The sequence below is a fragment of the Oxyura jamaicensis genome, chromosome Z (genome assembly GCF_011077185.1).
Source record: "Oxyura jamaicensis isolate SHBP4307 breed ruddy duck chromosome Z, BPBGC_Ojam_1.0, whole genome shotgun sequence".
NCBI classification, from domain to species: domain Eukaryota; kingdom Metazoa; phylum Chordata; class Aves; order Anseriformes; family Anatidae; genus Oxyura; species Oxyura jamaicensis.
Window position 1 is genome coordinate 40594808 of NC_048926.1, and position 22645 is coordinate 40617452.

The window sequence follows — 22645 nt, forward strand, 5'->3', positions numbered from 1 at the left end:
CACCAAAATCCCTCCTGCTCCCCCCAGAAAAACAGTATAGTCACATCTCTATTCAACAATCAAAATTAAATACATTTTGATATGAATTACACTTGTATCTTATTACAACTACCATCCCCCTCATTCCAACTTTTTAATTAAAGTAATAGTTCAGAATACATAGTAATTTGGCTGAAGTGCTGAAAATACAATACCAATTGAACACAAAAGCTTAAAAGACCTTGGAAGTGAAGTTTCAGCAACAAAGTAGTTGACAGGCAGTCTTACCTAAATATAATATTTTCTAAATCAAAAGGATATTCGATAATTCCTGTAGTTGGCACTCGGACCCTAAGAATATCTTGCTGAGTTGGCACAAATGAGGGCATAGCAATACGATCGATGTCAGTAAAATAACTGAAATTTAAGTGTACAACATAAAACAAGGTTAATGCACTTCCATAAATTAATCATACAGATTCAAAACCAGAGTACTGGTCAGTGATCACAGAAATGTTCTCACAAATGCAGCTGAACAAAAATTCATTTGTGTGTGGCATAAGAACAATTGTTGCTGGCGTAAAACAACAAAAGCCTTTTACTTACCTGACACTTAGGTGTATGTTTCAGACAGAATAATACTATTTAAAAGATGATGCTTGAATTATCTATATACAATTGGCGTACAACCAAAATGATTACCTTTATTTGTATACTCTTTGCTTCTACCTCAAAGTAAAAATGATAATTAAGATTTGAACACATATTATCAATCCTATCTATAATACTAAACAACATTCCTCCTATCCCCTAGCATTTTATCTGTGATGCTAATATTTCATGTGAATGTGAAAGTGTTCTGGACAAAATTCAGAAGAATAATTAATGGAAAGCATTGCAAAAATGAATGCTTCCACCATATATATTTTAATGTAAAAGATGATGGATTTCCTTTCTGCTGGGGTTGTCGTTGCCCTCCCTAGTTTCACAAGGCTCTTGTGCCTTTCATACATAGCTGTGGTTAAATTCTAGGAAGACATTCCTGTGCCTAAATAAATGAGCAGTGTGTGAGCAAGTCAGACAGAAAGAATTGATGCCTGGTATCCCCATCTGCAATCTATCTTCCCACCACTAGAAAGCAACATTAGATCATCATGAGTGCTACCACGGCCTATAAAAACTGTAAATTGTATTCCAAATCATTCCACGTGTTTGAAACACAAACCTTCCTTTATTTGAGCACTAATTCTCTCTCTTTCTCTTTGGTGATAGAGGAAGAATGTCAATGTACTCTCTTCTTGCTGCCCAGTCGTCTCTCACATTTGAGCACCAAAATAAAAAATGCTCATACTAAAGAAATGTTAGCTAAGAAATGTTTTCTAAGTTTTCTCTTTTGAATTAGAAAATTCTTCCTCTGCAGCAATATAACAAATTGCTATTGAGATCTTAACTGCAATTAACAGTAAAGTAAAGATTTAGTCAAATTTAAAGTAAAACTAGTTTTCGATTTTGGTTAATTTCTTAGAAAATGAGGCTAGAATAGACAGACTGTCAAGTAGCACCCTTCTCCAGTGCAAGATTATTTAAAAATAAAGCAGACAGACATCTGTTAGGAATAAGGCTTAACACACAAGAGCAGATTGCCCAAGTGTAACCATTTTGAATCAAAGTTTACCATAAATGCCTCATATGAATGTTCCTTGCTGAAATATAACTTTGCTGCTTTTCAACCTTGCAGAAACAGAAAATTATTTTTTCTCTTTTCTTAAAGCAATCATTTTTCATAATTAAATTCCAGGAAAACTCGGGGAGAAGCATATCCTCATTCTTATGTATACCCTAATATTTTCATGTAATTGTGAGCTTTCTGACCTGCCTGCTTGTTGTAGATGTATTTTGTACAGCTGTTTCTCATGATTTCTCCCATGGGAAACTCCGTTATGTACCAGCTGTGTTGACCTCAGAACTGGGAGGGATAATAGTTCTGGCATGCTCAGAAAACCTCAGATTAGTTTGTTTCATCACTCCTGCTTAAAATCTTCTGTTTATCACAGGCCAGCAGAGACACAGGTACAGATAATAAAATCAGAGTAAACCTTTCTCTTTATTACCTATGTTAAGGCTGGATTCTTCTTGTCATTAGGTAGTGTACTTACTATTTAGCAGAGTCTGAGAGCTGATACTCCCTCCGTCGGTCGTAACACTCTTGAATTCCTGGGTCTTTCCAGAGATTCTTGATTGCTTCAACTTGCTTTATTTCCAGCACTGTCACTTTATCCACTTCCACTTCTCTGATCATCTGAGCACTCTCCTAATTAATCAAATGATTACACTATTGTGAAAGAGTATTGCTAACTGTCAGCATGCAGAATGCACTCTCCCCTTTCTTTATTATTAACATTCTCATTGATGAGACTAAGGATCAACAAGGAACCTAGGAGAAAGAAAACAGTTTCAGTCTTTGAATGTATTTAACTTTTGAAGTCAAATGACTGCTGCCGAATGTCTCGACCAAGTTAATCTCACTTATCGTCACCCAGTTGTGATTTATTTATTTATTGAAAGGGGACTTTTACTGAGGCCAGGAGGAACTCTAAACTTCAATTCTAAAATTCACTGAATTTTAATACCAATTTGTAACAGTTGTAACTTTTCTAAATGTCTAGATACTTTTTTAGTATAGATACTGTTGTTTCTGGACAAAGCAGAGGCTAACTATGTGTAAAAAATCATCAAGCAGGCATCAAATTCCTGCAAGGCATCTTCTGTTTCACAGCTATCTCGTTTATATACAGGCAAGGGATTACACTGTGGAAATAAATGATTTTTATTTGCTCTCTGCTGTTAATTGTTAGAGGTACTGCAAAGATAAACGTATATCTTGCTTTTAAGGGACACAAAAGAATATATCAAAGAATTTATCTTTCTCTATTAACTCTCAGTGTGTTACATATTGATGTTTGCTAATACCTTCAGAGCTCTTAAAAAGTATTGTTCTAAAATGCATTTAGTATTGAAATAAATTATTTTGTGTTTTGAACATAACAGGTTACTGTAAATTCAGTTTGTTACCACTTTTTCCAATACATTCCTAGCTGTCATCAAGATTTTAACTTATATTCTCTTTAAAAATGAAATAAAATTTCTTCCCTATGTCTTATTTAAGCTTGGGAAAGCCACAGATAGTAACACTACATACCAAACTGTTTTGTGTAACTGAATCACAATAACATGCTCCACCAGACTCCAAATTTTTATTCTTCTGTTGTAGAGTTCCACTACCACAAATTCCAGAAAAGAATTATTAAATGTTGTCCACACTTTCTAAGTTTACATTTTAAGAAGTATCTTCCGGTATCGCCAACAGCGTACCAAAAAGTAGTTTAAATATGAAACTTTAAAATGGGATTTTGCCAGGAAGTCAACTTCATTGTTACAAGTAGACAGGGTCATATTTTAAAACCTCCTCTGCAACTTGGATATACACTAGAAGTATATAGTTTTATTTTCTTCCAAATCTAGAGTGGAAGTTTATAGAATTCTCACTTAGCAGTAAGAAGCTAACCCAAGAAATACTGTGAAAATAAGCTGCAGTGCAATGCATGAGCAGTAGGTGCTTCACAGAAAGAAAAAAAAAAGCACTTACTAACATGAGAAGAAAAGGAAAGAAAACAAAACAAATATACGGTCATTACAGACTAAATCAAGGAACAAAGAGGGGAAATGCAAAACAGCACAAACACATGTTAACAATATAAGTTATTGGCACAGATTTTTTTAAAAATGAAATACAAGCAGCAAATACATTCCAGAATTCATCCTTAATTAAAATATGTATAGCACATTATGCTCTCTCTAAACGTGGTGTAAGAAGGAACAGCAAAAGTGACAGGAAAAGCACTGTTCAAAATCCCTATCCTGAAATTGCCTTACTTCAGACTGATTTTTTTTTTAATAGATCTCTGCTTCTAGATGATGTGGTATGGCTAGAGAAAAAGAATACAGGTGGAAAAAAAAAAAAAAAAAAAGGAATATTGGATACAACAGAAGTAGGTGACTATACTTGTTTGATTAAACAAAAAAAAAAAAAAAAAACAAGCCTTATGGTCGCATAAAATAGTGGAAAAATTATTTGGTAAATCCACTCAAAACCTGTGTGTAAGCTGTTTAGAATATCAGAAAATCTATTAGCCTTAAAAAAAAAAAAATAATATTAAATTACTTTTGACTGGAAATCCAACATAATCCTGCATTGAAAGGCCAATAGACAGGTTGAAAGGCACAACCTATTGACAAGCACAATATCAACATTAAGTTTTTAATCTGTGTTCTTCAGGAACAAAATTATCTAGAGAGGTCTTGAGCGTTCCTTTTTCACTTCATACAGTAATTTAACTGGGTAAAAGTTGCTTTCTCATCATTTGTGGAAATGCCAAAAAACATGCACAAATGACAGCTGAATGGATATGGTATTGTACTACAACAAATCTCTGCCCAATAAGAAATAGGTAATACCACAAGTAGTATTGACATTTTTTTGATATATGAATACATTTTATTTTGATCTGTTACACATAACCCATAAAACTGATTATTTCAGAAAAGCTTTTATTGGGAAGCTCTAAATCTCCAGACTTGGAAAAAAAAAAAAAAAAAAAAAAAAAAAAAAAACTTTACAAAATATTGTGTGATTATAAGGGCCAAATTTAGATACATACTTGTTTCTTCACCCATAACCTAGATTATTATTCCCTTTAAAAGCTTTCTAAGAAAAGTGGTCTGGTTTGGAGCAATAAATACTGAAAGCATTTCCCAAATATCCAGTGGTGAAGACAGGAATTATTTATTTAACAAGTCCTGAGAGAAATAATGAAGCTCCTATTTTACTAAGGATTTATGTTTTATGCTGACTTCACTTTCACACCCCTGATCCTTCCTCATTTGCTGGGCAAACAAACTACAAATTTTTCTATAGAAGTAAGATGTGGAAACTATAGCTGTTTCTTCACAGAAAAGAGAGGATCACAGGAATGGCACTTTCAGGTGTTTAAGTTACATTACATGAATAGGAAGTTTGTATCACTGAAAACAGCACATCTTATATCTCTAATCACTTGTACAGTGCCCCAGAAATATGGATTTCCCTCAATGTAGAATACATAGGAGTATGCAATTACCTACTTACTTCTTTTCCATGCTATGGGTATACAAATTGCCCATAAATTGAATGGGCAATTTTGCAGTACAATGTAAATTTTGCAAAAACAACTTTGCAATTTTTTGCAAAATAATGTAATGTATTTTGGAAGTCACTGTGTTTTACTAGAACCATGTTTGTATTCATTTTCATCTTTTTTTTTTTTTTTTAACATAGTCATCATCCAATTTGATATAATGAATAGAGTGTGTTTGTTTCTAAAGAAACAAAATGAGAAATCATAAAACAGAAAAGAAACAAAATAAGGTTTTAGAGTTCACCGCAATGGGTACAGGAAGCATCCAGTCCCAGACTATATATAGTTTCAGTAGAAGTTCTTGACTAACAAATAACATTTTAAGTTTTACTGAGAAGTTACCTGAATTTCAAATTCTGTTGGATTGTTGGTGTTGAACATTCTTTAAAATGGAACCAAAACCAAGCCCAAACACTTAAAGCAGTCCATCTCTCAGTACCAGCAAGGCTACTGTTTATTAAGTTTTTCTGAACTACAAGTAGTGCAAAAAACAGCTCCCCTGTTGGAGGCATGTTATTTTTCATATCTCTGTTATGAAAAATAATTACTGATTAACACACGGGTATGTTTCTAAAATTAGCTCACAATGACCTATGACAGCTTTGTTTGCATATTTGGGGTACAAGAGAAACAGAACGTGAACAAATTACCCTTAAAACTAAGAGGAAGCTAACAGCTTGCTGAATGGTACATAAAATGTATGCACTACGGCTGTTGCAAGAATCTCCTAACCACCAAAGAAAGAGACAAAAGTTAATTGCACCTGGGTTGGCTTCAATTTCCAAGAGAAAGAACATTTTGGAAGAAAATTTAGAAAGATTAAAAGAGCAAGAAAACTTTATAACTCAAATATTTAGAATTCAACACTGCAGTCTAAAGATAAACAAATTTTGCTTATTCTGTAGTTTCATTATTCAGATTTAGTAATGTATTGTTCTATTGATACAAAAAGGTACCTGGTCATAGTCTGGATAGGAACATTAAATTGAAGATAAATTTTTGCACATTAAAGCATCAAAGTGGTGAATTAATACCATCCTGGTTGTGCACAAACCACTTACCATAAGCTTTTATTGTGTATTGCTTCCTGAGTCTATTTGGTCTGCACACATTTTCTGAAGGTGTTTTTGTTTTGTTTTGTTTTTTTCTTCTCCAGTTTTCCATTATTATTAATTCACCTATGATAATAGCAGCAACAGTAAACAGTACACTAGCAAAGAAAGCAAAGAAAGGCTAAGAAGAAAGCAAAGAAAGCAAAGAAAGGCTAAGAAACACAACTATAAAAATACCAGGACCAACTACCATCCAGAGTGTAACTGGCAACACAACTTTTAGCAAAGTTTTCATTGAAAACAAGACCTCACAGTTGGGTCTTTTATAAAACTTAATGGATTACCCATTTAAAATTGAAAAGAAAGAGAGAGAGAGGAGAATCACAAGGGCTTTGTTTTCTTCACAAAATGAAACAATTTGCAATTGTTCTTCCTATCTTTTGTTAAATTTTATGTTTGAGCATCCATACATCAGACAACTTCAGCAAACACAGAAGGGTTGATTCCTGCAGGAGCCAACTAAAAGTGAGCATATACGTGTATAAATATACAAGTACACATACATGTAATTTGCAGCTTCCAAAACTCAGATTTCCAACACTTCTAGTTGTCAGGGGGAAGAGAGAAGTGAAAACTGTCAGTGTAACATCCCCAGATATAATCAACTGTCATCTTTTCTTTCTTTCTTAGTTGGTTTCCACTCTGAAAAGAAACTATTATTTGGCACACTGCAAAAATGTTTGGATTACAGCTTGAATTAATGACCTCCATTTGAAATATTGGTTTTAATCGTTTATGGTTTCCTGTTTTGCTCTATTTTTGTTGTTGTTTTTGTTTTGTTTTCTTTATTACCCATTGCCATCAGTAATAGTTTTAGAGAATTGTGTGCAAGAGTGAGATTTATTTGTGTTTTTCCCACATTTACAAACTTACAGTAGGTTTAAAAAAATAAGGGGAGGAGGCTTGTCACTTTTATTAAAGCATTCAATATCAGGCCTATATGGAAATGGCATAAAAGTACTACACTTCAAAAAACAAACAAACAAAAAACTTTATTTTCCAGGACAAAGAGACCAGAGACAGACAGAGAACCCCACTAATTACAAACTAAAATGCCTCCCATAAACCAATTCTACTGATCTATTCATGCAAGAGGGGATTTATACACATTAACATTTCTTTTTCATCTTCATAGAAAATTTATGCAGTGTTAGAATCTTTGGTCTTGCTAGAGACAAAATAAGACTGCAGACTTGCAAGTAGAACATTGCTTCCTGCTAATGTAAATGATTACTGAAAGCTTGTTTGTAAGACTGAGCAGAAGCTTCACTTTCAACATGAAAGCAATGCTATCAAGTTCTAAGTTCAACATTAAGCATACATAATTTTTCTCAATGCTTACACCTCACAAATAGAGGAACAAGCTTCTGTTTCTTAAAAAAAAAAAAAAAAAAAAAAAAAAAAAAAGGGGGGGGGGAGGAAGGGGGACAGGGGGTTGTTTGCTAGGTTCCTTTGAAAAATTAATTTTCCTAATTCTCTGCAACTTTTATCAACTTGTAAATAGAAATACAGTCCTCAAGATCACTAAAAAGCATCCACATAGCCTGAAAATTTGGAGATTCACAACCACCTCTCTAAGAAGGAACCAAAGATGGTAAGTGTTGGTAGCTCCCTCCTGGAAGCCTCTGTCATTCTAACACCCTTTGCCCTAGATTCCAGGTGCCAAAGGACCAAAAGGACCATCTGCTACTGCTACTTCTCCCTGAAGTTAGTAGCTGTTTTCCCAGAAATTTCTTCTGAACTCAAAAATTACAAAGAAATTTTGCTAGTAGTGATCAGGAGTTGACTCACAAGCTGAATGAAAATTAGAAGTATTATCTTGGGAAGGAAAGGAAGAAACACTTTCATGAAGACAGATTTATAATCACCTGTGTGATTAGTCACTTTGTGCACAATATTTTTAGCTGGTGCCTAGCATGGAACTATCTCACACATATATTGATGATTCTGGGGAACCTTTCTGATGCTACAAAGAGTCATGGAAGTAAATTTTCCATTTGCCTTTTTAAGAACAAGACTGACCAACTACTCTGAATTCTTTCATATTTTGTACAATATATTTATTTAGCATAAGTATTGGCAATGAGCTAACAATAGCAAAGTTGGTATAAAAAAATTTGCTTTGAAAAGGTACCTGGACTAGCACCATCACTGAGTGACTGGAAGCAATATTTCCAAAGAAGTTCAGTGTCAGTTCTCAACTACAACATTCTCAAACCAAATATCTCTTATAAAAAATCCTGGTAGTATTTTGAAATTGCAAATATACAAAATAACTCCAGTAACTGATTAGGCCACATGATATTGAAGCAGATGGTTGAAGGATGTTCCTAGGAGATCCCTACACAATGTGGGATATTTGGGGTGAGAAATGCACTTGAGAAAATCCGTTCCTTTTTTTTTTTTTTTTTTTGTGTGTGTGTGTGTGTGTGTGTGTGTGTGTGTCTGTGTGTGTGTGTGTAGGGGGGGAATTTCTCAGAAAGATTAAGTAAGATAAGACTCATGGGCTGTTTATGCTCTTATCAGATCAGCACATTGTAGCCAACCTAAAAATCATTGCTAATAATAATAATAATAAAAAATCACACACACACAAAAATACAGAAATTAGCTTTTTTCTTGAAAGCACGCTTTGCTCACATCTCAGGTTTCTTCATCTGAAAGCATTCTTATTTACCTAAGCCTGACTTCCTCTCCCAAATGAGAACAGTAATCATTTCTCTGTTCATGCTCATGAGCAGTAATAATCATGTGGCTTCTTCATGTAAGCTATTCTTTATGTGAACAGTTAAAATGACGGAGAAGCCATTAGTGAGGTCAAAGCAGTTAAATTTTGCTCTTCTATTCTAGGAGGATGAACTGATTGCATTTTCTCAATCACTATATTAATATGCAGTATACTAATATTTTAGTGTGTTTTATATCATAAGATAAATATTTCAGATCTTTTTTGAACTTCTGTGTTAACAGCAGGACTAAAACCAAGTTGTCAGCAGCAGTCTGAACCTTCAGATGACTGTTTGGCAAGGTAAAACTTTCTCTCTGCTCTTCAGGCTTCCCCTGACTGTACAACCAAAGCTGAAGTGTCTCTGTTACAACAATATACAAGAAAATCATGTTCAACCAGTTTGTCTCTGTTACAACAATATACAAGAAAATCATGTTCAACCAGTTATCTAGTCGTAGCCTCAACTCATTTTTAAAATACAGTCAGGTCAACATTCTTGTTCCTAAATACAGCCTACATTAACTGTCCAAGTAAAAACATAATTATTTAATTGCTTAAATTTTATTCATTGAATTTTATAAACATCATTATTTAGAGCCTCCTTATCTATAACCCCAGAAATCTGAGCATCAAGAGATGAAATAGGTTTCTACAGCCTGCCACCATTCATTCAGACTTTGATACACCTGATTAACCATCACCCCATTTCTCCATTCTTTTAATCAGCTAGTTAATGCCAATTAAATTGACCTAAGGGGTTGCTTATCACGCTCCTTTGTAGGTAACAGGATTCTGAAATTACAGTTGGCTCTAGGCAATTCTTGAGGTTACTCAGTTCCAGTTCTGTTGTTTTTACATCATTAATAGGTCTAGGTAACCTTACAAGCAATAGGATTGAAGCTGCATAAAAAGACTCTTCTTTCATCCAGAAATGAAAAATACTGGCATTCCTACAATAGATTCTCCTTGAGATGATGTGTGTGAACCTGCTGATCATATGTTGTTAAAATAGTGGAAATGTGGAAATTTCAAGTGGACATCTGACTACTCTTTGGTTAATTAAATTTGAACATATGAGAATTGCTAATAACTTTCAAAAGTATTTCATTTTTGAAATAGGTGTGCCCTGGTTGGAAATAAAAGATCACAAATAGAGATGAAATCATATAATCACAGAATATTCTCAGTTGGAAAGGACTCATAAGGATCATCATGTCCAATTACTGGCTTCACACAGGACCACCCAAAAATCAGACTTCATGTCTGAGGGCGTTGTCCAAAGGCTTCTTGAAATTCTGTAGGCTCGGTGCCATGACCACTGCCCTGGGGAGCCTGTCCCAGTGCCCAACCACCCTCTCAGTGATAAATTACCAGATTATCAAGCAGAGAAGTAGTCAAAAGACAGAATTCATTCATTTGATAATGCCATATTCTTTTTCAAGAGCATTGAAGCTTTTACAAGAAAAGAGGAAAACAAACACGTTCTGATGTTTCTCATTTTTATATTTGTTTAACTTAACCTGGACCTACTAAAATTCAGCAGATAGCTACACAAGTTCCAATCCGTGCTGTTTCAAATATTAGTAATACAAGAGAACAGTTTAGAAAAACCATATATAGTAAGTATTGCAGTAACATACCACTGTTAAGACAACTGGCATGATAAATTAAAGAGATTATATTTCTGTGTTTCCCAGCAGTGCCAATGAAATGAACTAAACTGAATTTTCATCCTCTTCAAATAATAAGTGAATCCATAACAGAAAGTGTTTCTTTTCCTGAAGAAATAATTCTGATCATCTAACCCTGGAAACCAAACTAATTTGGGCTACAGAATTTAATCCAGCAAATCCTGCCCATAGCTTCTGATTTACTTACAACGTTTTACGATAAAGGCAGCCAATTTTTGTGTGAAGATGTGAATGAATATCTCTCATTGCTTCAAAGGTTAAATTGGAGGAGCACTCCCAGCACAAAACACCAAACAAAACCTATCCCTGAGTTCTGCAGCAGTACAGCACTAATACTTCTTCAGCACTGAGGCACAAGCACAAAATCCTTACACATCCTCTGCAGACCAATGTTTTCTTGCCAGCTTCTCCTACATCAAGATACACGTAACAATTTTCTCCTTCATCCAAACACCTTTATCACAAAACCTGCCAGAACCTAATTACCTTTGAGATCTATATCTGTAAACTTGGCTGACACATCAATGGGTTTAAACATTACAAGGGATGCAGAAAGGTAGCCAAACACACAGTACAATCAAAAAACACTTGTTAAAGAGGCTGGACTCATTACTTAAGAAGTGTCTTCCTGCATTACAAAACAATAGAAAAGCCTTACGAATTAGCCACGATACATTAAAAAAAAATCCCAAGGAAGAGAATAAAAAAGTTTCAAAATCACATGATTCACTTCTATGTGTATTCAAACTAGGGAGAAATTATTGTGGTGGATTCTGATATTAAGTTGGTCTGTACACCCCTGTATTCCACCCCTGACTGTAATGGAGTTCTGTCAGTGCTACACTGACTCAGGAAAAGCAAGAATCAAGTTCTCTAGGTGCAATATATGTAGATTCCTGAAAGGAAGGAAGCAAATTCAGGGCAAAAAGTTGCGATTAGATAATATTAAACTTAAATCAAAACAAAACACAAAAATGCAGCTGGCTAAGATTAGGAAATTGATCCATGTTTTAGTTTCCTTCCTTGGAAGTAATGAGATTCTCAGATCAAAAGGTCTTCCATCTCTGTTTTGTATAGCCCTGTGTTTAGCACTAAGCTTTCAATCAGTCAGAGAATTGGGACTCCTGTTGATACAGACTACTTAGAGATTTCCTAGGCTGAGGAAGAAGTCTTGATTAGTGAATTCAGAGAAACAAAACAAATCAAAATCCAAGCATTAAGATAAAATAGAATCATCTTCTGTAAAAGCAACAAAATCAACTATTAGTCCAAGAAAACTGCTCTTTATATAAAGTTTCTGACTTCTGAGGTGCATAGATTTAAAACACTGGAATTTTCTGAGTAATCTGGCAAGCACGAGATGAAAGTGCCATAAAGAGTTATTTAACGATATGACTAATATTTACATAAGAGCTACTGAAGTCACAAAGTGGTTCTTCAGCCAACTGAAGACTGAAAAAATACAGTGTTGTAGAGGTCTAACATCTACATTTTGGCTAGTTTTCCCCCTAGTTCACTACAGTTCACTAGTTTTCCCCCTAGAAAACATACACCTTTCTACCTATTAATGCTCTAAAGCTCTGCAGGAGTAAACACAAGAATTGCAAGATCAAATGTTATCTCAGATATTTTAGCAAACATGCAAAATAAATGAACTGCTTGCAAATAGAAAATAATCAACTTTCTTTTGGGGGGGTTGTAGGTAATTAGAATGTCGTGCAAAGTAAGTTATACAGTGAGTAAGTATGAAATGGATATTTGCAGTGTGCCAAAATTTAACAATTTCATGTTTCTATGCTCTGTGTGCAACTTCTTATATTCCATTGTGTTGAGGTTCTGCCTCTCTGGCCTCAGAAGACAGACACAGATAATTTAGACTGTATGATAGAACAAAGAGCATCTCAAAAGAAAAAAAAAAGTCTTTCCTTTCCAAGACTGTCTCATAAAAAGACATATACATGAAAAAAACAAGAACTACTTATCTCTGCATCAAGAGCTCTAGACATAGCACCAACCTGGCCTCTGTGTATCTCAAGTACCAAAACTACTAATAAACAAAATCCTTGGGAAAAAAAAAAAAAAAAAAAAAAAAAAAAAAAAAAAAAAAAAAACTTTCCTGAAATGATAGTGTGTCATTTGGTCTCTGTGAACAGCTTCCCATCCCTGTTGAGCACTGGATTACTTCTGACACAAATTCTGAACTGAATGAAGAAAATACATGATATCACATGCTATCAGCAGGCACCTTCCTTGCATGAATTCACATATTGTCTTATTCTTAAGACATATACGAATGTCCAGCTTGACACTAACAAGAAATACCTCATGCCATAGGAGAGTTCATGTTAAGAGCATCTTGAGAAAATGGGACTTTTGACAACCTGAACTTTCTGCAACATGTTAAAGTAACAAAGGAAGCAAACAGCACTGTTCCACTGAAGCCTTTCAGGACACAATGCTGCATCTCCATAATCACTCAGTACTTGATAATGACAGCATTCACCCAGCACTCTCTACATTTTATCTTTATTTTTAAAAGAGATGGACATTTAAAAATTATTTGACAAACCACACCATACCTCAAAAATTTACTTGCAGCCCCACTATTGTACTTACATGATATGAACTATTTTCAGAAATAGTTTTGAAATGTAGATATTTCTAAGTGTGCTTCACTGTGATGTATAACAGCTTCATCAGATAAAGCTGAGTAACAGTATTTGCATAACAGTGAGATATTTACTGAGAACATGACTAATACAACTATTCTAAATTATAAAAGATAGCTCTATGTTTTCAATTTCCCTGTCTCAAAGTCTAGCCTTCAATATATTTAGACATAAATGGTCTTGATGGATTTAGGTTTTGTCTTTTTTTTTTTTCTCAGCTTCATTTTTTAGACATAACATGAAAAGCAGTAAAATAAAGATATCACCTCTCAGTGAAAACATCACGTACTAAATACTCCTATTAATTTGGTATACAGGGAAATATCAAAGTAGTAGCTAAAGATAAGAGCATCTTAAAAAAAAAAATCTTAAAAAAATAGGCCTTGCCTGACAGTGGTCTCAATATGCAAGATGATTCACAAAAACATATTTTACTTTATGAGATTATCTGTAACTTTTCACCCGTTAGTATTAACATTTTAGTTATACTGCAGTACATACTAGGTTGGTTCTTCCAGACACCTCCTTCATTGTGAAGTAAAGCAGAAGTGTAATTTCTAATAATAAAAAAAAATTAAACACAGGAAGTACCCGATATCTAGCAATATCTAACAATCTGCTTTACCACATTTCCGGTCCATATTTGTAGACGTAATTAATTTAGATACTGTTGCTATCTGAACTAAAATGGACTCCAAGTCTTTTGATCTTCACCCATTACTAAAGACTGTTTTTAAGGACAATGTCCTTGGAAGGATTTCCTACCATACCAAGCTGCTCGGTTCTCTAATTTCCTTGCTAAGTGAATTCCTTGTATATTATCTTATGTAGTATTGTATGGGTACATCATGTTGCACAGCAGGTGAACGCTGCCAAAGATAACATGTCCCTGCTCAAAGAGATTACACCTAAAGATGCTTCAGACACCTCATAGTCCACATGAACATGGTGTGCCTTATACCAGTCTGAAATGCTTCCTCCTTAACCCCTCCAGCTCATGTATAGCACCAGACAGTGCTGGTTCATTCCAGTACCTAGCAGAAAAGCAAGAAAAGAAAAGACCACAAAATGTAAATATTACTATCACTGTTATTCATTTGAGTATACATCTTTTGTTAGGCTTCTGTTAACATAATTATCTACTAGACTTTCTCTAGCCAAGTTCGGAATATTTTGCATTCTCAGCTTCCATTTCACTCATTAAATACTTGGTTTAAGTATTGAATAGACAAAATTTAAGTGATTAATTCCATATTTTTGTGAAAGCCATTTCCTATTCCTTACCCTCCAATGGCCTTTTAAAAATCCATAGATATGAATGTCCACCCAGTCTTTTCTTTCCTCTTATCTGCATAAATATAGGAAAGGAGAGAAATCTACACTTCGTTTTGACTTCTGAAGAGGAAAAGGAGAGGAATGAGATTATTCTTACTTCACTCTTAAGCAATGAGACCCTCTAACTGAAGAGGCTTCAGGCTATAGCACAACCCCAAACTGCACAACCAATTACTCTCAGCTGTCTTCATCAGCAGTGCCACTGGATGAAGAAGGCACATTCTCACATTTCAATTCCTACCTCAATTCTATTTTTATAAAAAAAATAATCCAAGTTTATTGACTACAGCAAATATCAACCCACTTTCTTTTGTAACACCTTGATGTTTTTATATCTCCTGAGGAAAATACTGAACATTACAGAACACTGTCAAAGTTGAATTGCTTGAAAAATCTGGGGTGTTAAGAACAACATGACAGGACAGAAGATGCATTTTTAAATGTCTGCCCATTCTGTTTCTGATTTACTATGAAAAAAAAAAAAAAAAGGGAAAACCCTTTTTCCTCTAACATGCAGATAATTTTTACTGCAAAGCGATACAAAATGAATGGAAGAACCAAAGCACTGACATTTTAGCTCGTTATGTTCTGGTATCTTATTGTTGGTTATTTGTTCCAAATGTTCTATATCTTTTGGGATGGGAGGGTGGATGTGTGGGGATGAGGGGGAGAGAGGTTATTTCTCACCCAAATCAGCCTTTACATGGGTCTCACAAATCCTAGGTGTGGGCTCTAATTATATTAAGATTTAGCTCCATGAGAAGTAGTAGAAAGCCTATGCTCTGGTGCGCTGGTGTCTGGGCAAAACATTACAACAGCATTTCACAGAGAGCATGTCTGACCAGTTCCCATAATTTCTGTCTTCTGCTCTGAGTCTTAGAGTTCATGTGATGTGTAAAACTAAAGGGATGAAGCTTTTTAACGTGAATTAAACACTACTTACAACAAGGGCATTGTCATTATTTACAAATTATTACTTAGAAAATTATATTTACAAATGCAGGACAGAAATAACCTTTTTTCCTTTCTAAACAAATTGTTAAAGAAACATCCAAAATAAATGCCATGAAATTTTAAGTCAAGACTGTTTTACATTTATGAGAATTGAAGAATAATTCTATGCTTTCTCCATGACAATCAATATTTTCAGTGTCTATATTTTTTTAATGTAAGAATACTCTATACTTGAAAGATTTAACATCTATAATTCAGACCTTCCTCATCCTGTTTGCATCTAATAGCTCAGATGTAAAAAACTTAAAAATGAATGCCTTGTAAACTATTAAAAAAATAAATTGCTGAACAAATAGCTGGGTTTCATGACTGCTCACATTATTTACTGGTAACTCAATTTTGCTTTAAGAATGAGAAAAAATCATCATAATACTTTCCAACTGGGTGCAGTGGCAGTAGTAAAATATAAAAACCCACAAGATTCTTAATAAATAAGGCCACAGAATAGACTTCATGCAGTTTCATCCAACAATAAACTTTGACAACTCTTTTCATGATGTGAAACCACATCCCACCTTTCCAGCAGAGCAGAAAGGCTGACAGTCAGATGATGGGATGTTTGAGAGACGGATAGGATAGTTCCCATACTATTTGCTGAAATGATAAAACTTCTAATGGACCAGCACTTCAAAATGACACTTCTCAACAGTAAATATTCAGTGGGGACTAGGAATGTCCCTTTTCTGGATGACAGTCTAAACAGCATAATAATAGTCTTTCACACTCAAAGTCACTTTAGCAGGAACAGCAACAATAAAGAGGAAAAAAGACATTCCCTCCACTTCCTAATTTGGAGGTTATGGCACTCACTTGAAAAACAGAGACCTAAAGTTTAGTCTCTTCTCTGCTGTGTACTCAGCACTTCTGAATCTTGCTGTTTTATATTATCCAATGCAAACTGAGGCACTTGCAACAAGAGGGGCTCGATTTGTTTAGGATATCTGGCTCAATATGCTGGGTTTAAGTTGTCCCTGTAACAAACCTGACAAACATCAAAAAAGATGAGTGCTGAAATGCTTGATATAGCAATGCCTAAGTCTACATTATTGGTTTCAGTCCAAATGACAATTCTTCACATTACAGAAAAGGACACAACCCAACATACATAAAGGGCCTATTGCATATAATAGAAGATTCATCCCTTAGTGTCCTTTCTTCACTAGTCCCTGCTTCCACGATAGTTTTCAGCAGGTGTTTTTTTCTGTTGTATGCTGTAGTCCTGTAAAGCAAAGAGAAAGTGCCTTTTGTAAGAGACATCCTAGCTCACAAATCTACCAAACCTCTAAAAAAATGATCAACTACATTAAGAAGAGTGACACAGCTTCTATAGTAGTATACTTGTGTACACTTTGAGAAAAAAACCTTAAACATATACTGTTAGAGATCGTGAGATATCACCACGAAGGATAGGAAAGTAATCTTTCGGTTTAAGAAGCAGTTAAAAGACAAAAAAAAAAAATACAGGAAGTTAAATGACCAGTCCTTCACTGAGGGAGGTTCAGCAGCTGATATAATCAGGTATTTGTTACTCCATTCCACAAATAATCCAGAAAGGATTACACTGTTACTGAGCTTACAGTGTCTGAAGGTAATTGCAACAGACAAAGCTAAAACTGACATTGGGGTAGTGTGAATTTCACAAGTGCTAAGTGACTAGAAAATAAATTGACAGATCAAACAATTAAAAAAAGAGAATTGCTCATCAGGGAAACTAGGAATGTCTTGATTCTGGCATGTTTCATACAACATCTACACACTGGGAAGAGTCATCATAATGAATTACTTATTCATTAATCACACTCTGTTTGTCATAGTCTTTCCCTAAAAGCTCACTAGTAGGCCCTAAGGCTCACTGGTAGGACTAGCTGGACTTTGAGTTTTATTTGGCAGAACAGGATTTATGATTTTTAGTAGAGTTCAGCTGTCTGCATTTGATTGATTACTTAGTTTCTGTGGAAAAAGAAAAAATATTTTCTCCAAAGCTACAAAGCTATAATGGAAACTATAAGCTATCTTCAGTGTTCTTTAAATCCTTTGGTCTCTGAAACAAAACTGTTTTTAAGCATTCATATAAATGATGACCTTTATTTTCTAATGTCCAATCACTTATTCATGACTGTTCAAAGTAGACTTTCATTATACAACCATGCTTTCCCCAGTCAAAACTACACTGTTAAAGTTTTGATCTGTTTCCCAAGACCACCCATAATTTTATGCACAAGGAAGAATGCCAAAAGCCTTTCAGGACAAATCCTTGCAAATTAATAAGTTTAAACAAATTTTAGATGCATGCAGTTCCAAAGTAAATTACTTTTAAAGTATAACTCTCCTGCAAATTTTAAATCACCCTTCACTTGTTTGTGTTCCAACTGACAAGTACAACAGAATAGTGGTGTCACATTACTGCGAATTATTGCACAGTCTTTTTTAGCTAAGAAATCTAGCTTGCAAAAATAGGCTTCAAAACCAAATCTCTCTCTCAAGTATGTGCTTCAAATGCAAAAGCACTTTGGCACTCTATACATTTCTTATTCTTTTTCATCCCTAAATAACGAACCTTTTCACATAAGAAAATGCAGAGAAAATTGAAGGTATCCCATTTTAAGTTCTCTGTTAAAAATGTTTCATTTAATGTGAATTTACTTTTTCTTCTTCTTAGTGAAGAGTAAAATCCAAAGTCCAGCTCTGAGCCATCTATGAAGCACAGTAGCAATCTAATGCCTATTTGGTCACATCATGAAGGGAATAATGCACTGGTAAATTAGCAAGAAAACAAACAAAACAAAACAAACAAACAAACAAAAAAAACAGAGACAAGCAAATAATGAACCTGAAAAGTTAAAACAAACAAACAAACAAAACCTAACCCTCCAATCAAAGAGATTGCAAGGAAACATCATGTCCATGCTAGGATCTATTTAAAAAGAGGATATAAACTTACTTTCCCATCTTCCCCTTTGTTTATTCTTGATTATGTTTGTATGTGGTTAACATTCATTTGCATTTCCTAATGGAAAGCACATGACAGCACTTCTGTTGTACTTTCTGGAACACAAACAAAGTGCAGTGAAGAAAACAAAATATCTACACCAATAAGTCAAATGCTCTCTATCACAATATGTCCCAGTGCTCCAAGGAGCCTGAAAGAGAAGAGAGTGCATATTGTTATCAAATAAAAACAGGTTGGAAGGGATCATTGAGCATCATCAGCTCTGAACCCTGTTCAAAACAGGACTTACTTTAGAGGAGGTTTCTCAGTGTCTTCTCCAGGCAAGTTTTGAGGTTTTCCTCCAAGACAGAAGAATCAAAAGTTTTTGTGGGCATACTTGTCCCGTGCTTACCCACTCTTGCTGCAAAGATTGTCCCATATTTCCAAAGAATATCTCCCTCACTGCAGCTTGTACCTTTTGCCTCTCATCCTTTAACCTCTCTAAAGAACCTGCTTCCATACCCTCTATAACCACCCATATCATTTTTGAGAAGAGTTGAGCCATTAGCTTTCAGCCAAATTTACTTCCTCAGCGTCCCTCTCTAGCAAACATGACTCCAATCCGCAAGAAGGGCAGGAAGGAGGAACCAGGGAACTACAGGCCTGTCAGTGGTACCTCAGTAACGTGGAAGGTTATGGAGCTGATCATCTTGGATGCAATCACACAGTACATATGGGACAACTGAGTGATTGGATGCAGCCAGCATGGATTTATAAAGGGCAGGTCCTGCCTGACTAACTTGATCTCCAAGATGAGATGACCTGCTTAGCAGATGAGGGAAAAGCTTTGGGTGTTGCCTACCTGGATTTTAGTAAAGCACAAATAAGGAACAGTCTCACACCTCTAAGAAATTTCTTTAGAATTAATGAGAGTTTTGAAAGCAATTTATATCTGAAGGACAAAACACATGTATATATGCATACTCACCACAATAATACTGTATGATGGAGGGTTGCAAAATGAAAAAAAAATGCTTAAAAGTCAATAGATATAGGAACATAACTATACACCAACACAAAAGTCACACCAAGATTAAGAAAACATAGCTCGGTCCTATTATTTTAGGACTGACTTTCTAGTTCTACATATATGCAATCAATTTTAAATATTTTATTGTTATTCACCTAAAAAATACATAAAATGTAATTGAGTTCTTTATTTCATTGTATGTCAGCTGCTTCTATGGAAAGCCCCTCCCTGTTTCTAAACATTTATGAACACAGAAGACTCTTCAGCACAGAGTTACTACTGTATACAGTTTAAGTCATCAAAATATTTCTGGTATGAAATAGAAAGATGGGCAGTAAAATATTGTTTGCTGTAGATGTAGCAAATCTTTTTGTTTCCTAAATGAGTAAATCTTTAGATAATGAGGAACAGATGCAAGAGATGAAGAAGGTTTATGATTTTGCTAATTTTTAAGAAGTTATGATGTAAGCATTAGCAACTCCACAATATTGCACTTGCCACTATAGCTTCCAAAAGCATGCAATACAGAGTAAAAAGTCTCATATCATAAGCTTTTCTGCATTAGTCTGAATGCCTAAAACCAAATGTACGAAGTTACAAACCTACATTACAAGTCTACAAACTTACTATGCCAACAGAAATCCTTTCTCCTTATATCACTGAAAAGGTGTTTGCAAGAGCAAGTACAGTCACTGGAGAGAAACAGACAGACAGACAGAGAGAACCTTTTTTTCCTAGCAGAGTATTTCTTAGCCTTTAAGAATATAAAATTCATTGCCTATGCACGATTGCATAGGAAGTAATAGGCCTGTAATTCCTGAAATAAAATAAACTTCTGTTACTAAGCTTACATCTTTCTTCTCTGAACCAAATTATGAACCTCTGGATTTCATCAGCCTAGAAATAGACTTGTGAAATGAACATCAATACAAGACAAGTTAGAACCAGTGAATTTTCTGACACTTCAGCCAGGATGCTGCATTAATCACCCTATCATTCCTTTCTAGTAAATAGTACTGTGACTTTCCAGGGACTCAGGATGGAAACTGACAGAAAGTATCAGCCCTGCTATGCTTTAGACAGTGTTCAGGTTCATAATTCTGGCAGTCTACACTGGAGTTAAGTACCCCATGTCAAAAGCATTACTACAAAGTGGATTTGGGGTTTTGAGCCTGGCTGCCCTAGAAATATAGTTTGTATGCCAGCAGAAGCTGGAGTGACTACTGCCAAAAGAGTCCAGAGTAGCTATTTCCTGAAGACATCAAAAATCTAACTCATCATTATCTTACTGTGATGTGAACAATATCTAACCAATGAACTCTGCTTCTCAACTTTTTCATTCTCCTCCTTCAACAAGTTGTCCCAAACAAGGAAAATTAACAGACTTCAGTGACATAACTCAAACTGACTGAAGGGAAGTGAAAATTAATGATACAGATAAAAGTAAGGGAATCTAACAGTAAATAACTTGAAAGGCAAACTAGGCAGTGCCTATCTCACAAATTACCATTTCTGTTCCTTTAAACAGCTTGTTCCTGAGGCAGATGACTGTTAAAGGTACAAAGCATCAGGCACCTTCTTGTCAAACTCTTATTTTATAACATTTGGACAAGTTTCACTTTTCTGTTGAAACACTTAGAAAATAAGAAGCACGTTTTTGTGTTAACTTTTTGCTTTTGGCACAAATTTCATATTTCTGTCCCAAGAATATGAAGACATGCCCCAAGCCACATCAGAGATCATACATGAACTATCCCACCAAGTCATGAGACTGGATTTCTCCTGAAGTAAAGATCTTTATCCTCACAAATTGGCTTCTGTTTTAATCCCCTGAAAATGTGCCTGGCAACGATTGGCAATGATCATCTGACATCTCTAAATACGTCATCCTTCATATTTTTTCAAAATATTTTCCATTGCTTCATGCAAATATGTTAAATATCTCTTTCTAATTCACCAAAGAGGACATCTTCATTTGTTTCTGATTCAGCAATGTCTTTTGTAAGTGGAAATAGAATGCTTGCAGAACTTGCTTGACAAAGATTACTTTGAGGACTTGAGCATCTCTGCCAAAAGAAGAGAAAACTGTTTTGTGAAGGGTCTACAAACATTTGAAATGCTTCACCAACAGAATCCAGAATACAAAAACCAAGAGCTTAATATTATATGCCAGCACATCTGATGTTAGAACTTGCCTCCAGACAAGAAACTACTGCTTTCCTACAGTTATCTTTATCTTCTATGCCACAGACATTGATACTGATCTAATCTTTCTGGTTTTATCAGTGACTAAGTTCCACACTCTCTTACTCTCTTCTACATTCACTCATCATCCTGTTCCAATCTCTTAAATTTTTCTCCCTTGTGTACTAAGAAACAGCTGGTTCTAAGCCTCCAAAAGCCAACTCATTTTCTTTGGAATTTCCTGAGAAAGACTTTCTCTACAGAGTAAGATATACATCTAAGAAAACTTCACAAAGCTGTCAGTATAGATTTACAGCCACTGTTTCACATGCTGATTACAACTGCCTATTACATTTATGTCACAATGATTTTAAACATCCTGGGCTTCACCCATTCTTCTTAATTATCTTTTCCACAAAGCTGAATATAATAGGCTACTATTTCATGAATAGCAATACTGAATGCTAGCACCTTTCACAGTTCATGTTATTGTTAACAACCACCAGCAGCAGTTGAACTTGTTCTGCACCATCCAATATATAACAAAAAAAATTTACTAGATATGCCCTTACTCAAATACAGGAAATTGTTAGATAACAATTTTAGACAACATCAATGCTATATAATTATGCTAACTTATAACAGTTAAAACAAGATTTTTCAACAAGAATGATCAAACCATGTGAATGCAAAACAATCTCTTTTTGATACTTCAAGCTTTCAGATGCAGTAAGTACTAC

At 34.8% G+C, this 22645-nt stretch overlaps 1 protein-coding gene across 2 annotated transcripts in view; it reads right to left on the reverse strand.

Annotated features, from left to right (window-relative positions):
- LOC118156018 (guanine nucleotide-binding protein subunit alpha-14) overlaps window positions 1-22645 on the reverse strand; it is a 71825-nt gene that overhangs the window by 3568 nt on the left and 45612 nt on the right. For both annotated transcript variants that reach the window (XM_035309758.1, XM_035309759.1), the window contains 2 exons: window positions 2136-2290; window positions 268-396 (listed from right to left, as the gene is read on the reverse strand). In XM_035309758.1, coding sequence (XP_035165649.1) covers window positions 268-396; window positions 2136-2290 — 284 coding nt within the window. The remainder of the gene's footprint in view (window positions 1-267; window positions 397-2135; window positions 2291-22645) is intronic.